Here is a 17,611-nt window from a genome sequence, read left to right as displayed (position 1 = left end):
AGGAAGCTGACCTGCTGACAGGGAGCGGGGTGGCCTTTGGGCAAATCCAGTGATGGACAGTTCAGTGAGAAAGTTTTCCTTCTCTTGAAAGAAATCTCTCTTGCTGCAACTCTGACCCACTGGTCCCGGTTCTATTCCTCGGAACCCTCCAGAATAATTCAAATAAGTCTCCTTTTCTGTGGGCAAGATGCTAAGCCTTGATGGTGGATTCAGAAGTGTGAGACATGGTTAAGAACTTTACACTTTCATTGATGAGTCGAGTGATTTTGTTCAGTCATCGAAGATTTTTTAAAATTATCTTGGTTGGCTTTATCATTATATCATTAATAAATGTTTATTATAGAAAACGTCGGAAAGAGCCAAAAGATTGGAAGGGGGATTACCCATAATCCTACTTCCCTATTGCTAACATTTTGTTCTGTATGGTTTTTGCATTTTTTTCCCCAACAGATGTTTACGGAGTGAATATAAAGCACGATGCCAATCTACACGCTCCAGGAAACAAGCTGCTGTGTCCGACTGCATCTTGCCTTGAAGGACGCTTCAGGAAAAGAAGACAGGAGCACCCGCTCCAGAGGCAGGGGTACCTGGTTTCAAAGGCACTTCCTAGTTGCCAGATCATGGGTAGGTCACTGACTCTCTCTAAGCCTCAGTTTACCCAAGTTAACTGAACCTGATAATGGCACCCAACTCACTAGGCTGTTGAGGGAATTCAAAGGGGATTCAGAGCTAAAGCTTGTAAAACACCTAACACCCATCGCAGCATCAGTGAACACAGCCACTGGAGCTATAACAGAGGTGACTGCGATCCCGGAGGTCAGACGAGCGCAGATCAGAGACCACAAGCGTTCAGAGCAGAGAGACTAAGCCACTCGAAACCGTTTCCAGAGCGGGCTGCACACGTCTGTGACCGCATCACGCATCTGATTTAGGGAATCAACCACTGCCCAGGCGTAATCCTCATTGACTCACGTCTGAAAGCTGTGCTCCTGCTCCTTTCCAGAAACCTTGGGTCTCTACCTTGTGTCTTTGCTCCCCTGTTCACGGGGAAGGTGTTTCAGTCTCCTCAGGAAGCAGACAGGGCATAAACCTTCAATCTTCTAACTGTACCAAACTGCTCTGCTTCAGGCTCGCCTCTGAACCCAGGGCGGTTCCCCCATTACAGCCAGACCTTCCCGTCCCCGGGCAATCGGCCCACTTGCCTATCAGCACCCCGCCACATCCAACTAAATGGTGCTTCCAGACCCAAGGGCTTCCTCTGCCCTCAGAGCCGACAGATGCTGCCACCAGAGAGGAAAGCCAGGCCCAGCGCCCTCAGGGGGAGAGGAAGGACCCATCGGGACAATGAGCAGCACTGCAACTAGTCCTGTGCCCTTGGGTGTCAGGCCTCCCGGGGAGGTGACTCTTGGGCTGTCAGGGCCCTCACTAGTCTTGGTGCTTCTGCGCTGTCCCCAAGTCCTACGGACAGGTCTCAATATGACCCAGGATGGGACCCCAGTGATGAGAAATCAGCCCCTTTCAATCAGAACATTTTGGGAAGGGAACTGTTGGTGTTTGTGCCTCTCCCTCCCCACCCTCTTTCCTGTGTGCGGCACCTAGACAAATTAAACACAAAATCATTTTCTGTCATTTAGGCAAATCATATTCCCAGAGTTCCAAAATGCATACATTATAAATAAAATATAAACTCATCCAGATCTGAGTGAAGCCTCTGCCCTCAGAGCACAGCACCGAAAAGCCATTCTCTGTGTTTCCTTCTGCTAGACAACGGGGACGCCTGCGAGGCCGTGAGAGTCCTGCGGGACCTTCTCCTAACAGGGCCGTGCCCTCCCTCCCTAAGCAACGAACTTCAGGGCACCCTCCAGGAGAGCTCCCAGAAAGCCATGTATTCTCTTCCAGAAATGAAGCTATCGTCAGCTTATCTAAGGATTAACGAACCTTACAAATCATTTAACCCAAATTTAACACATAAAATAATCAAGGTCCAGAGGTGTAAGTATTTTGCCCACGGTCACTCAGCAGTATCTCGATTATAGGATAAGAAACTCCAGTTTAGGAAAACTCTTGCCTAAAACTTCCATGGTTCCAAATAGATGATGTTGCAAACAACTACATCTGACCTGAAAATACCCATATGGATAGTCTTTTACAAATATGTCGATAAAGTGAAATTCCGTGTAACACTCCAGCATCCCACCTATGTCTGTTAGAGAATTAGCAGAATTAGCACGTGGAAAACCTGGGGACCAGACCATTCACCAATGTTCTTCCCAACTGTGAGGCCTGGAGACGGAAGGCCAGCCGCGTCTGCTCCACTTCCTGCTGTAGCTGCGTCCAGTGGCAGCGTGCATCGATGGAGATTCGAGCGGATGTCCCCAAATCCACTGCCTTGCCCGTAAAGTACAGCATGGAAAAATCACAAAAGCTGCCACATCGTACGCAGCCATTTAGGGATGGAGTCAGCATCTCCCTTTAGTGCTACAGATTCCATTACCAATTTTTCACATCACAATTTGTGACACATGGGCTGACAGCAGGACAGAATATTAAAAATCAGGACCTCCCTGAGAAATCTGGGCCATACGGTTGTCATGCCGACACCCCACAATGCCAAATAAGCACCTCCAAGGTCCAGGAGCAACTTGGCTGGCTTCAAATGGCCCAGACGTTGTGAAGGCCGGGCTGCCTCCTGGCCCAGGCCGTTGTGTAGACCCTCCCTTTTCCAGCTCAGCTCTCTGATTCCCCAGGGGAGTGACGACGCTTGTCTGAATTTTCTCAGCCTCTGTCAGCAGGGCTGGCCACATCATTCCCTAAGAATCTGAAAATCCACATGCAGCGTCCTGGCCCAACTAGACAGAGACATGTTTTGGAACGGCAGGAAGACCAGTGAGAGGAGAACCACGGATTTTAGGGAGAAAGCAAATCCTCAGCTGCACCTGCCCCTTTTAAGTTGAACAAAGAGTTTAACTCCTGGAGAAGCTATACATGCATTCCTCTGTCTCCTTAGTTATAGTCAGGTTGGAGCTGGGAATAAAATGTTAGGAGGATATGAAGCTTGGACTGCCCCCAGAGATGAGCAGAAATCCTACTTCACTCATCTAACAAGTACTTACTAAGTCTTGCTGGCAAGAAGCTTCCCACACAGTCCCTGGGTGACAGCTTACATTCAACAAGGAGACAGGGTAGATGACTGAGAATCCGCTGAAGTCAAAGACCTTGGAAGATAGGAATACAACGCAAGGCAGTGGCAAAGGTGGTGTGTGCCTGGGTCCAGCACCCACAGAACAGACACCCAGGACTAAAGCTTAAGAACAGAGAGGGAACTGGCTATGCCCCTGAGTGGCTAGAGAAGGCTCTGTGGCTCATGCCCCAGAAACTTCCATTCTCCCCCTCTTCCTGCACCTCCACTCCCCAGCTCCCAGGGATCTCCCTGATACTCCTTCCCACTTTAAACTGGGCTTCCAGTGCACAGACCTCTTCTAATGAGCAGCAAGTCAGACCCCATGGGAACAAGGAGAGGGCCAGAGGATGTTGAAAAACGACTGTCACACGCATCCCACATGACCCCACACCATGCTGGGGCTCTCAGTCTGAGCGGCCTTCTTGGCTGGTCTCAGAGGACACTGGAGAGGTCCCAGAGCAAGGTCAGGATTCTGAAGCAGAGGCAAACATGATGAGACCCAGCCTCGGCACTAAGCAGCAGGATCCCTGTGCTCTCTTCCCTCCCATCCCCTCCTCTTTCCCCTCCTCCTCCTCTTCCAGCTCAGACCCTCCTCCCATCAGTCACCACAGGGAAGGACAGAACATCTGGCCAGCCTGCCTTTCCCCTGCTTCCCCAGGCCCACCCACCCTGAGACCAGGGCTGGCCCTCTCAGGGTGTAAGAACAGGGCAGCTTGAAGGAGTCCAGGGTGTGGAAGCTCCCTGGGGGTCTGGGGCCACTACCGGTTTGGCTGGTTCCGGACTCCAGTCTGTCAGTCCACCCAGACCCCACCGCTCTGGGGTCTCTACACAAGAGGCTTTTTCCTCAGCAGCCTCTCTGTCCAGCCATCCACAAGTGCTTTGGAAAGAGCATCCTAGTGACAGGGACCCTCAGCCCAGGAGGGAACACCCTACCTAATCAGGTTCCTCCCCAGAGACTTCAACTAGACAGGGATCTGGGAATTGGGGGAGGGGGCTGGAGGAAAACCCACAAACTCCAAGCTCTCCTCAGGCAGAGCCAGGAAATGTGGTCCCTTTGCAGGGGATTTTCACTTCTTCCTGGGTGGGTGACAAGACACGGAATCCGGGGCAGGATGGGAATAAGAAAGCACGTCCTCCACGACCCTCCCTACCCTTCCTCCCCTCCCTCCCCCCGCCCCATAGTCCTGGGGCTCAGCTGCCTTTGTGCAAATTCCATCTCAGGTTCTCCAGCCCTCAAGCCGTGGCCCTCCTGACCCCGCACCTCCCCAGGCCCGGATCTTCTCACGTCAGGATGGCCACCCTGCTGCCCGCCCATCCCCGGCCCCACGCCTTGCTCTCCTTCCTCTCGATCGTCCAGCCCACGCTCAGCAGTTCGTCCCGACGGTCGCCCAAGGCTCTCGCCCATTACCCGCCCCCGTCGGAAGAACGCGGCCCGCAGGAGCGCACCTCTCGGCGGGTCCCAGAGCCTCCCGCCTCAACAGGTGCCCCTACCACACACAGCTGTCACTCGGGGCCGGGCGGAGGCTGCGACAGGAACGCCCTCTGCAGGGCGGCGGGGGCTCCGCACGCCCCAGCCCGGGTCCCAGGAGCGCCTTGGGCCCCCGCAGCCCCGCCGAGGCCCCCGCCGGGCTCGCGGGTTTTGTTTCCTCTCTCGCATTGACGTCGCGGGGCTGACATCGTGAGAGGGATCTCCGAGCCCGGGCACAGACGCTGTCCACTCGTCATGACGGACCCTATTGTTGCGGTGAGGGGCGCGCATAGGACGAGACCTTTCCCGAACCCAGAGAACCTCGTGAGGTGTTAGTGTGGAGTTCTCCGTGCCAAAGAAGCAGGTTCAGGTTGACCCGGGCTGAGAAGTGGACGCAAAGCTGGGCGCAGCCTCTAGCGACCCTGCCTTACCCAGAGCCCCCACCCCACGTCCTTTGCCCTGAGGAGGCTGGAGAGGGGGTGCGCACGGCCACCTACGCGCTCACTCGCGCGCGGTTCCCATCGCCCGCTCGCTGCGCGCAAGGTCCAGTCGCCTTCCCGGGCGGGCGAGGCGCGGGCAGCCCCCGGCCCCCGACCCCGCGGCGCAGTGCCGAGAGCCGCCACGTTCCCAGTCGCGAGCGCACGCCGGGCCCACCAAACTTGCAGCACTTTCTCCCAGCCCCCACCCGCTGTCACCCTCCCTCCATCCGTGCGCCCCGGCCCGCTAGCCCGACCGAGGTTGCCATAACAACGGGCAGGAATGCTCCAACATATACAAAGCCAGCAGGGCGCGGCGGGCACGCAGCCCCCGGCCGGGCCCCGCGCCCTCCGCAGCCGCGCGGGGCTAGGATGCGCGCCGCGGCTCCCGGGCCGGCCGCCCGGAGCGCGGGGCGTACTCACAATGAGCGGGATGGTGCGGTCCTCGCGGAGCTGCTCCGGCCTCCCACCGGCCCTCTGCGCGCCTCGGCCGCCGGAGGATGCTGCGTGGGCTCGGTTGTCCTGCCATAAGTAGTAGAAAGTGCCCAGGATCCAGGCTACGGTCAGGATGGCGATGGCATTGGCGCGGATCTTCCTCATGGTGGGCGGGTGGGCGCCCTAAGTGGGGGCCCGGGCCGGCGTGCTCTCCGGGCCGGGGCGGGGGCGCTCGCAGCCCCAGCTGTTTGTTTTCGCTCGCGCCTGGCTGCTCAGTCCTGCAGAGCAGAAAAAGGAGAGAGGTGGGGGTGGGGGGGTGACAGGGAGAGACAGGAGCGTGCAGCGATCCTCGCGGTCCTAATGCCCTTCAGCCCCAAGCGCGCGCGTCCCTCGGGCGCCCATTCATTCGCGCGCAGAGCCCGCCCCGCGCTCCAGCCCCTCCGGGCGCCCGGGCCGCCGCGCACCGGAGAGGAGCGCGGCGGGTGCGGAGCGGCGCGGGAGGAAGGCCCGGCGAGGCCGGCGCCCGCGGCGGAATGGCGACGGGCCAGAGCCAGTCTCGGCTCCCACCGCTCGGCAACCGAGCGACCGGCGGCTGCCCCCGCGCGGCCCTGGTCGGTCCCGCCTACCTCCACCCAACCCCGGACCGAGTGGCCCTGAGTCACCGGCTGGAGATGCGCGACCCCGACCCGGGCCCGCGCCGCGGAGCTGCAGTTCTGGGCTGCGCTCTGAACTACGCTCTGGAGCGGGGTTTAAGGTGTGCTCGGCGAGTCCTTGGGAAGGGATGGCAGGGCAGGAGGAGTCTGGAGTTTGCACCGGAATTCTCTGCAGCCTAGGATTCCGAGACGCCCGAGGAGACATTGGAAGCTGGTGCACTTGACATTCGAAGAGAGCGAAGGAGAGGCGACGCCGTTTCACTGCCTGTGCAAGGAGAATGGGGTACACCACCCCTCCGTCTTCCATTGGCCTGGGGCTCCCAGCTTTCATGACGCTTCCCTGTATCCCTCCTCATTGTCCCCTGGACAACTCTGAGGTATCATCATAACCATTTCATCAGGAGGAAGGGAGGCCAGAGAGGCTGGAAGAGTCGCCCGAGGCCACACGACTAATTAATGGGCAGAGCCCAGTCTAGAACCGTCTCTCCATCTGACACTTTCGACTAAGTGCAAAACACTGTGGGGAGAGACAAAGACAGAGAAACCATTGGGAGTCTGCCCCAGCCCTGGAGGCGCTGAGAATGGGTGTGAACTACTCTCACTCGGGACAGCAGGCTTGTGGGCTAAATTAGTTCTAGGAGGCCCCCACAGGTCAGGCACAGAGAAGACACTCAGTGCATAGATGCTCAATAAATGAAGCAGGGATCACGGGGGAAGAAAGAATGCATTGCAAGGGGGTCTTAGGGAAGGCTTCTCACAGAAGGTGGATAAATCTTTTGAGTAGATTCTTAAAAGGCAGGGAAGGGGGCGGGCAGGGCAGGGTATCAGCTGCATGAATAACCAGAGCAGGGTCCAGAAGAGGGGGGGCCCCGGCACCCCGTGGCAGATGTAGTGGTTAAGTTGGTCCCGCTCTGCTTCAGCGACTGAGGTTCGAGGGTTGGGATTCCAGGCATGGATCTACACCACTCGTCAGCCATGCTGTGGCGGTGACCCACGTATAAAATAAGGAAGATTGTCTCAGATGTTAGGTCAGGGCGAATCCTCCTCAGCAAAAAAATTTTTTTATTTATTTATTTTTTTGAGGAAGATTCACCCTGAGCTAACTGCTGCCAATCCTCCTCTTTCTGCTGAGGAAACCTGGCCCTGACCTAACATCCATGCCCATCTTCCTCTACTTTATATGTGGGATGCCTACAACAACATGGTGTGCCAAGCGGTGCCATGTCCGCACCGGGGATCTGAACCAGACAAACCGGAGAACCCCGGGCACGGAAGCGGAATGTGCACACTTAACCGCTGTGCCACCGGGCTGGCCGGCAAGAATTTTTTTTAAAAAAAGGTCCAGAGGATGGAAGTATGTACTTGTGTTCAGGAAGAGAGCTGCCTGGCATTGCTGGGGCCCAGGATGCTGGGAAGGACTTGGTGGGAGTTGAAGTTGGCCATGCTGGGGGACTCTGGACTCAGGAGGCCCTTGAATGCCAGGGCCAGAGTTGGCAGGGAGTTTGCTTCCTGCTAGTGCTACTGGACGCTGGCTCATCTGAAGGCCTACGTAGGGTCTGGCCTCTAAATGAAGCCGCCTCCGGAATCAGAGAGACATGAGGTCACAGCTCATGCCCTCCCACAACCACCCCCAACAGCACCATTCATTCCCCACCCCACCCCCGTTTCTCCAGCACTCGCTGAACCACACATCTAATAGATGCTCAATATATTTCTGTTGGAGGGAAGTGAAATGAAGAAAGAAAACCTTAATGAGCCTTTTGCTACAGAAAGGTCATCCTTGCAAGTGCAGTCCCCTCTTCCTCCCTCAGAAAACTAACCACAAGGACACCTAGGCAAGTGCAAAAATAGCCCTACCAAGAAGGTGGCCCTAGAAAGAAGGGAATGCATAAAAGAGGGTCTCACGAAGCCATCTGTAAAAGCAGGGAATCTGAGGCATGAGCTGTGTGGCAGTCAGGAAAAATAGGAGATGGGTGACGAGATGCCATGGCCCTTGAGCAGCGGGCCAGCCTTGCTGTCCCAGGTCTCTCTTGCCTGGGAAGTTTAATTAGACTTCAGTCAGGGCCAGGGTTCATTTGCATAGATGGAGAAAACCACCATCAAGCCACTGCCTAGTTTCCACAGGAAACATGAGGCGAACCCTGGGGTCACGTCCTCTGGGGGAGGCCGGAAGACCTTGCTCCTTAGCAGTCAGGCCTCACAGGCACCTCCAGACAACAAGGAAATGTAAGGGGCCTGCCCTCCTGGTGTCCCCCCAGCCACACAGGCTCTCAGGTCAGCCAGTGGAAAGACTTGGGGAATGGCCCTCTGTTGCCATAGGCTGCTCCCCTTATCCCAGCCTGATCTATGCGGGCCTGCTTGCCTTTGGTCTTGAGAGAACCAGGTGAGAGGATGTGGGATCCAAAGACATCACATCAACCCCTGAGGAGAGGCTCCAAATTCACCCCTAAGCATGAGTGGTGAAGCTGGGCCATGCCAACTGAAACCAGGGTTTCTGATGGCTCCAGGAGGAGGGCTCCAGCCTCAGGCAGACGGGAAGAGCCAGGAACCAGCAGCTGCTACCTCGGCTACAACCCATGGTTTTTCTTCCAGATTCTAATCCCAAATAGGTGCAGAGCTGAGCCTCAGCCTTCCCGGAGATGGATTTCAGCATTCAGCGATGACAGTGAACATTGTTTCCTCTCTGGTCCTAGGAATGGATTCCAGCAGAACCATAGAATCAAAGCGACACCTAAGAGACTTCGTGTTGCCTAACATTCATCAAACTTCGAAAACAACAAGAGTGATGATAATAGCTACAGTTCACTGAGTCCCTCGCAGGTGCCAGCTGCTGTGCCGGCATCTCACACACATTGTCTCTAAAGCGCCCACAGCCTGCAGACGAGGTCTCGGAGGTCCAGTGAAGCCTCGCTTGCTGAGAGTCAGACAGCAGGGAAGTGGCGGGCTGCGTCTAAGTTTCTTTTTCACGCCAGTGTCCGGGCACTGGTGCAGGGCTTGAGGCCACGGGGCAGTCTGCAGGGTGGACAGAAGTTCTGTATGCAGGGACCTCACTTACCTTCTGGGCCTCTGTGTTCTCCTCTGTACAAGGAGGGACGCAAAGAGACAACACTGAGATCCCTCCAACTGTGCCATTGTGGACTTCCAGTTCCCTGGGCCTTTTCTCTCGTGTGGCATAGGTTTCAGACATGGTCCCCTTCTCCGTTAAAGCTGTCGAAGCCAGCACTCAGGTAAGCTGGCCAAAGTGCCATGTGCCCCAGGCGCTCCCAGAGGCCAGAGGAAACTCTCTGGCCCTGTGCATTTGCTGTGGGGGTTCTGGGGATGGGGTGGCTAACTGGAAAGAAAGGGTACAGCTCGGTGTAAGACCTTAGCTCTGGAGTTGGACAACCTGAATTCAAATGCTGGTTCTGTCACACATTAGGAGAGTGGCTTGGGCAAATTCTTACCCTCTCTTAGCCTCACTTTCCTCAAGTGTAAAATGAGGCATTGACAGCCCTTAACTTGCAGCATTGTTGAGAAGGGTAGCATGAAACCAAGCATGTAAAATCCAGTGCATGGTAACCGCCCCAGGCCCCTGGAGGCCCACTCACAGGCACGCTGCTGGTGCAGGGGGAAGGGGGACTGCCCAGGGCATACACAGGGGATTGCTCCTCAGAGCTGCCAAGGAGAACAGAGCTCAGACTGGCCTCTTCAGCCACATTCAAGGGCTAACAAGGATGATTGTCTTGCCCCATAAATGAGTGGCTGCCTCTTCTAGAACCTCTGCTGAGTGGACTGGAGGTGGGGAGCGGGGACAGGCAGAGTGCAGGGCTCCAGGGTATCCATTCTTGCTGGCATACCCTTTACTCTTGAGACTCTGGGTCAGCTTGGAAGCCTCTTGCCCTGTCTGCAGCTGCAGCAGGGATCCGGAAAGTGGGTGAAGGGAACTGATTAGACCCCCATGTCTGCTCTAAGCAGGAAAGGAAGCAGGGATGGTGAATAGAACTTAAATTACCATGCAACAGGCACTGTGCCGATACACAATCTCAGAATACAATGATCCTGTGAGGAAGGCAGGACCATCTCCATTTCACAGATGAAGAGAACGAGGTCCACAGAGGTCACCCAGACATCAAGTGGCACATATGCTACCCACTGCCAGCTGACCGTACTTAATGCGCCAGTGGATCTAAGGAAAAGTTATTTATAAGTGAAGTTTCTATAAACCATTATAAATCGAGGCAAGGACCTGGCTCTTTGAAACAACCTCCGAGTCTTCTTAGCAGTCATCATTTTCCTATTTGTCTGATAACGGTGGCTTTTTTTTTTTTTTGAGGAAGATTAGCCTTGAGCTAACATCAGTTGCCAATCCTCCTCTTTTTACTGAGGAAGACTGGCCCTGAGCTAACATCCACGCCCATCTTCCTCTACTTTATATGTGGGATGCCTGCCAGAGCATGGCTTGCCAAGCGGTGCCATGTCCGCACCTGGGATCTGAACGGGCGAACCCCGGGCTGCCGAAGTGGAACGTGCGCACTTAACCGCTGCGCCACTGGCCGGCCCCCAAACAGTGGCTTTTTATATCAGTTTCTGCCACTGGAGTGTAAGTGCCATGAGGGCAGGGTCCTTGCATGTTTCGTTCACCAGTCTCCCCAGTGCTTAGAACAGTTAATAGATGAGAGATGGGTGCAGAACTGGAACCCAGAGAAAGGGAGTGAGGATCTAGGGTCAGTGTGGGCCAGTGTGGTGAGTAACCCAGGTCCCCTCACCAGGCCTCCTCAGGAGCAGCTGGCTCCTCCCCCAACCACAGGGCCAGAGGTCAAACCTCTGCCCCAGAATGAGGGGGTGAGAATGTCCTCTGTGGTCCCATCAGAAGTCAGAAGAGGAATGACCTGGATTTTGAAGGATAACTGCAGGAGCTACAAATGTTATTACTGATCATGAAATGACCCAGCTGTTGCATTTGGGAATAAGAGGACTGCAGGGTCTGAGGGCTAATTAGAAATGTGTCAAATGGCTTTTCTTAACAGCAAGGAATTCCTACAAAGGAGAAATGCATAAATAAAGCCAGCTGGTCAGCAGAATTGGCCAGAGGCAGAGCCCTCCGCAAGGCCTCCACTGCCTTCTCCTTCATCCTTTCCCCTCCTCCACGGCCTCTGGAGAGCTGGGTGGCAAATGTCCTCAGAGCAGACCAGATGGCCCAAAAGGCCAGGCCAGTGACTGTCACATGCCTCTCGCCCTTGAGTGGGATTTCCTCTGAGCAGGGCCTGGCAGCCTTCTTTTGTGTATCACCAGTTTCTAGCACAGTATTGAGCATTATGGTGGCACTTAGTAAATATGTGTGCAATGAATAAATGAGTAAGTATCTAGGGCAGCAGGCTGCTGCTGCTCCTCGTTCTGTCCCACGAAAATGCCACGAGCCTGCACGAACAGTGAAGCCAAAGCCTGTTTGCCCAGTGGGGTGGTTATTTCTAGTCCCTTTCTTTCCTTTCCTTCTTGAATGCCTACCATGCAAGGCTAGGTTCCAGGGACACAAAAATAAACAAAACTCCATCCCAGCTTCTGAGAAGCCCAGTAACTGATAGTGGGGAAATACACCTAAGTCATCCCAAGATGACATAATAGAGCTCCACAGAGGCACAAAGGAGGCTTTTTCACAAGTAAGAAGCCATCTGGGAGCTGAGTCTTAAAGGATAAGAAGGTGGGCAAGATGTGGAAGAGGACGAGGCAAACGAAGGGCCTAAGATGTGGACGTGTCGGGAGCACAGCAGTGGTGAGTGGTCTGATGCGTATGGGCCAGGGGATGGTGATGGTAATGAGGTCAGAGGGGTAGGCATGGGCCAGTTACAGACACCTCTATGCCTTTGTAAGAAGTCTGACATTTTGGTAAGCCACGGAGAACCATTCAAGATTTTAAAACAAAGAGTGACATGATCAGTTATAAATTTGAGTGAGGAGGCTGGAGACTAGTGGCAGGGGATCACAATGGTATTTATTCCAATAGTCCAAGCAAGCAATGAGGTGCGCCTGGATTAGGGCAGTAATACAGGAGCAGGAGAGAAAGACGGTAGACTCAGAGGATCTGGTGATCAGTTGGAGGTGGAGGTGACAGAAAGGATTTGAGAATAACATGTAAATTTCTTGCATAGGAGACAAGCGCCTTGGTGTAAGGTAACCATTAACTGAAACGGAGAATACAGGAGGAAGAGCAGATTTGGGGGGCATGTTCAACTGAACTTGAGTTCACTGTGGTCTGTCCAGGCAGGCAGCTGTAAATCCAGGTCCAGTGCTCAGGAAGGGGAGTGGAAGAGGCCAGTCAGGTGGAGATGAGAAAACCAGAAATAGAATTGGGGCAAAGACGTTGCTAAGTGGCCACCCAAGTACCCAGCACCTAGGCATGGGGGAGAGGCTGTGTGCATCAGAGATTAGGACCTCTGGATCCCTCAGGCGAAGATCAAGAGACAGAGAACTGGCACTTCTTCTGCCTCCATCAGATGCCCGATTCAGGATGGTGCCAGGACCCAAGCTCTTAGGAATACTCATTTCTTTATCAAGGACCTCATCATCTGGTACATGTTAGGATGGACTCCCAGACCTGGGGCTGGAATAAAATTTGGTCCAAAAAGGGGTCAGCTCCGTGGCCGAGTGGTCAACTTCGCGCGCTCTGCTGCTGCGGCCCAGGGTTCCGATCCTGGGCGCGGACATGGCACTGCTCGTCAGGCCTCGTTGAGGCGGCGTCCCACATCCCACAACTAGAAGGACCTGCAACTAAGATATACAACTGTGTACAGGGTGGGTTTGGGGAGATAAAGCAGAAAAAAAAAAAAAAAAAGATTGGCATCAGTTGTTAGCCCAGGTGCCAATTCTTAAAAAAAAAAAGAAGATTGGCAACAGTTGTTAGCCCAGGTGCCAATCTTTAAAAAAAAAAAAAAATTTTTGGTCCAAAAAGAGGTCAGACAATAAGACCAGAGAGAATTTAAATTGAAAAGAGAGCCATGGTCCCGGTCCTGCCTTTCCTTCCATCTAATGGTACCTATAATTGATACCTCCATTTTCCTTGAGTAACTGGGAAGTGGAAATTAAGGAAATGTTCCCAGGATTGGTATATATTTTGAAGGTCTCAGCAAGGCCGAAAATATCCATTGATATATTTCGAAGTCTAATTTCCACTCCCTCACCAGCCAAAATAATTGAAAAAGCTGTTAATGGAGGAGGTGTGTAATATCAGATCCACACGGCCTAGAAATTTACCATTTCAAAGCAATTGAGGGTTTTTCCAGCCAGTGTTTATAGTTGTACACGTCCCACCTCACTGAATCCACCTTCTGAAGCCATCAAAAGGTGCTTCAATCTGGCTTGGACACTGAAATTGTTCACAGCGTCTGGAACGGATGTCAAAGCAGAGAGAATTTTTAAAAATTATCCTGCTGTTTTGTCAGCATATAAATCTTGGGGTGTCTCTTCCTGGTAGGTGGTGTAAACAGTTGGGGCTGTCAGTGCTCATGGAGCCAGTGGTGGCACAGCTCCGTGGTGGCGTGGCCTTGCTCTCACTTGGCAGCCCTGCTCCGTGTCCACACACATGTTGTCCTCTTACTCTAGCCTAGGCAGGCATTTCTACCTCCTGCCCAACAAAAGAATGCCTGCCTCTCCTCTGCCCTGGTGACAGCAGGTCTGAGCGGTGCAGGGTCTTCAGCAGAGGGGTGACACTGTGCCCTCTCATAGCCTCTGCCTGGCCCAGTAGGATCGACAGACTACACCGATTTTCGTCTTCTGCCAGTGCGTGTGTGTGTGTCACTTATCTGGGCCTCTTTCTCATGTTTAAAATGAGGACTGTAGGGGGCCAGCCTAGTGGCATAGTGGTTGAGTTTGCACACTCTGCTTTGGCGGCCTGGGGTTTGCGGTTTGGATCCCAGGCATGGACCTACACACTGCTCATCAAGCCATGGCATGGCGGTGTCCCACATAGAAAATACAGGAAGATTGGCACAGATGTTAGCTCAGTGACAACCTTTCTCAGGCAAAAAGAGGAAGATCGGCAACAGATGTTAGCTCAGGGCCAATCCTCATCAAAAAAAAAAAAAGTAAAAAATAAAAATAAAAATGAGGACTTCGTTACAAAAGGACTTAGAAGCTCCTTTCTAGTGCTAGCATTTTAGGATTTATTTACTTATTATAATATCTTAAACCATTCTCTGCCCAGCAAGAATTACGGGCAATAAACTGAGATATAATTTTCTTTATCATTATTTGATCTCTCCACACATATTACATACATATATACACATATAAACGATTTAAAATATTCCATTTGATCAAGACTCTGAAAACTTCCGGATCACGGCAGACCTAAAAAGGAGAAATTGGAAGAACGTACCAGAAATTGGAACATCCAGGGACCTCTGAGGAGGGTAACTTGAGGAGAAGAGGAGTGGTAGACTTTTGATTGTAAATTCTTTTGTACCTTTTAATTTTTTGCCACATGCATTTATTACCTCTTCAATTAAAATTTTTTTAAGCAAGAGTTTTCCTTTCTCTTTCTTCTACCACAGGCCTCTGCAGCTCAGTTCCTAGGGGAGGAGCCCATGATGGGTTGACATCACATGATGGAAGCCACCTCTCAGCCCAGACCCTGCCTAAGACGAGCCCCAGCCCTCCAGCTGGGATGGCCAACAGCCCTGCTCTCCTGGCTGCCCCATGCGCCCAGAGGGGTTCTGTGGGCGCACACCGTGGCTGGCTGCCCTTGCCACTGGCATTCGGGCTGGGCTGTCAAGCTGGTAGAGGGACTCCATTCAAGGTTTTCCAGGAAGGGGCTGGCTCTCAGGACTCCAGCAGCCAAATGGCCAAAGGGGCCTAAGAGTTCAGCAAAGAGGGAAGTGCATCCAGCTTTAAATTCTCCAGATCTTGCCATTCCCTTTCCAAGACAGACTGCCTTTTGTTTTGTTTTGTTTTCTGCTGCTAATATAACATGAGAACAGGAACACGAAAGAAAAAAGAACAAAAGGGCCGGAGACGGGTGGGGAAAAAGGGTCTTTAAGGCTCCCTTTCCTCTTGGCTCTACCCCCACGCTGCCTGCCTACACTTCGCAGAGCTGGGCAACAGCCTCTCTGGCAGGGTCTCACGCCCCTGGTTTTCTCCCCCAGGGCCAGCTCCTCCTCAGCTTTCCTCCTGACATTGAGCTTCCACTGGCCTTACTCTTCTGCCTCCTTTTCTGATTATCACTGGTTGGACTGGCTGCTGGCCCATCACTTCTGTATCCCCTACTTTCCCCCACCCTCCTCTGATTTCTCTCAGTCCTCCTCCTCTGGCTCACCTATTGCAACTGTCACATTGCCCAGAAACAGCTGCCATCTTTAAGGCCCATCCCCCAGACTGGAGCTGTCATCTGCCCCACAACTGGAATTGCTCAAGGTAGGTTCCTCCACCTTCCATTTACATTCCCGGCACCCAACTTCTTTCCAGGGCCATCAAAACCCAGGTGGGGGTGGGTTGTCCCCCCGCAGGCAGTGGGAAGGTGGGGGGCAAGAGGACAATTGAGAAGCCAATACAGTCAAACAAGGAGCAGCAGATGGGGATGTGCACTTTGTAGAGTAGACACAGACTGCAAGAGATGAAAAGATACAGAGCATGAGGAAAAACAGCTTCAGGGAAAGAAAAAGCAGAGAGCAAAACCCAATAAAAGTGTAACAAATACTAAAATCAGAAAGGCCTGAAGAGAAACCATCAGGAGAGCAGCGAGAGGACGACCCACACCAGTAGAGTCAGGTCAGAGAGGAGGGGCAGGAGGGGCTGGGGGCCGGAGAAAGGGCCCAACAGAAATCTCTTAGCAGGGTCACTCACCTCCCAAGCTGTTGGGCTTATGGCTGCAACAAGCAGAATCTATTTAAAACACACCAGGCATTTTGCTTCGTTCTGTTCCTCTCCCCAGAAAAGGCTGGAGCCAAAGGCTTAGGGAACCATTCCAGCCTTAGAACCCTGCCGGACCACAGGGCTGTGACCACGAAGACCCCTGCCCCATCTGGGAATCGCCCCCTCTCCCCCCACACACAAGCTGCCAGGCCATCAAACTCACAGCATATTCTGGATCGCAGTCCCAAAGGCTGCTTGTGTTACCCACTCTCACTGGGAAAGACTCAGTGACTTCCTTCATTCGGTCTTTGAGCTTGTCAGAAAGCAGATGCTGCTCAAATGTGACAGCTGCTCTAAAGTGATGCTCAAAGGGAGCTCCCCGACCAGTGGGAATATGCTTAATGATGACTGGAGAGGCCTTGGGTGATTAGATTACAGCAAGACAAAGAAGAGAGCGTGAAAGGACACCAAGGATAAAATGGCCCTAGGGAAACCATATGGAAAACACCAGGAGCCTCACTCCTTTCCCTGGACTATGCATCTTTGCGGAGCTCTAATTTGGAGAAGACCCAACTCCTCATCCACCTGCCACAGAAGAGTACAAAATAAGGCAGAGAGCTAGGAGAAGCAGCCGAGGAAAGCCATCTATGAGAGCTTTGGTTTCTCTCCAACCAAAAAACTTAGTGTACAGATCCGATCAAATTTTGCCTACCAGAGAAGCCTTTCAAAATAAATTTGAGGTCAATCCTACGTTTAAAGAGAAAGATTGCTTCTGAAGGTGAATAATTGTCCTGGTTCATGTGGATCACTCTGGAATTTTCAATGTCTGATTTGGGTGGCTGTGGGGATGGGACTGTCTAAAGAGCCACCTATAGTTTGCTTTTCAGTTGCAATTAAGCATTATTTAAAAAAAAACTTAAGCAGACAGGTGTGTTGTAGGAACTAAAGAAAAATGAATTTTAAAAAATATTTTATTATGGAAAATTTAAAATATATATATCAAAAGTAGAGAGCCTAACATAAAAAACCCAGCTGCAACAATTATCAATTCATGGCCAATCCTGTGAGAAACACGCACTTTTGAGCCAGATGACAGATACAGAGAATGAACTTTACGGTACAGGACAAACAGGAACTAGTCCTACTGAGGCCGCAGGATCCAAGTTTCTGCATAAGCGCCCTAGACTAGAGCCTAGAGGATGAAGAGAAGGGCAGAGAAGGATACTCTTAGTTAGCGATCAAAGAAGGAACTTGGGACTTAAAAAAGGAAACCACCTCCCCCACCCCCTGTGCACACACCTGCACACACATGTACACATACACACACTCTCTCTCTCTCTCTGAAGACCACACGAGGCACAAATAATACTAACAGTGGTTACCTTCAAGGAGGGAAAGGACTGTCGAGGAGATTCCATTTTTGTTATATATTAAAAAAAATTGTACTATGTGCACATATTACCTATTTTAAAAAGTAATTTGTTAAAAATAAACACCACGAAGCTTTGCAGTAACCAAGTCCACTAGATGTGACAAAAGGGCAACTGCCTGGATTCAGACCACCAAATCTTCATCA

The 17,611-nt window shown here is 52.6% G+C and overlaps 1 protein-coding gene and 1 long non-coding RNA gene across 3 annotated transcripts in view; one reads left to right on the top strand and one right to left on the bottom strand.

Moving 5' to 3' along the window:
- GALNT16 (polypeptide N-acetylgalactosaminyltransferase 16) overlaps positions 1-6,796 on the bottom strand; it is an 86,918-nt gene extending 80,122 nt beyond the window's left edge. The window contains exons 1-2 of one of the 2 annotated variants that reach the window (XM_023627988.2): positions 6,187-6,796; positions 5,549-5,838 (exon numbers count right to left, since the gene is read on the bottom strand). In XM_023627988.2, coding sequence (XP_023483756.1) covers positions 5,549-5,725 — 177 coding nt within the window. In that variant the 5' untranslated portion in view covers positions 5,726-5,838; positions 6,187-6,796. The other variant, XM_070249678.1, reaches the window with a different exon arrangement.
- Positions 6,650-16,799, top strand: LOC138920612 (uncharacterized). The gene is made up of 3 exons (XR_011432071.1): positions 6,650-9,440; positions 14,739-15,597; positions 16,115-16,799. It is a non-coding gene; the product is annotated as an uncharacterized lncRNA (long non-coding RNA).
- Positions 16,800-17,611: the final 812 nt, after the last annotated feature.

Source organism: Equus caballus, chromosome 24 (assembly GCF_041296265.1).
Source record: "Equus caballus isolate H_3958 breed thoroughbred chromosome 24, TB-T2T, whole genome shotgun sequence".
Taxonomy (NCBI): Eukaryota; Metazoa; Chordata; class Mammalia; order Perissodactyla; family Equidae; genus Equus; species Equus caballus.
The sequence above is the reverse complement of the archived record's forward strand: the minus strand, read 5'-3'. Positions and strand labels throughout refer to the sequence as shown.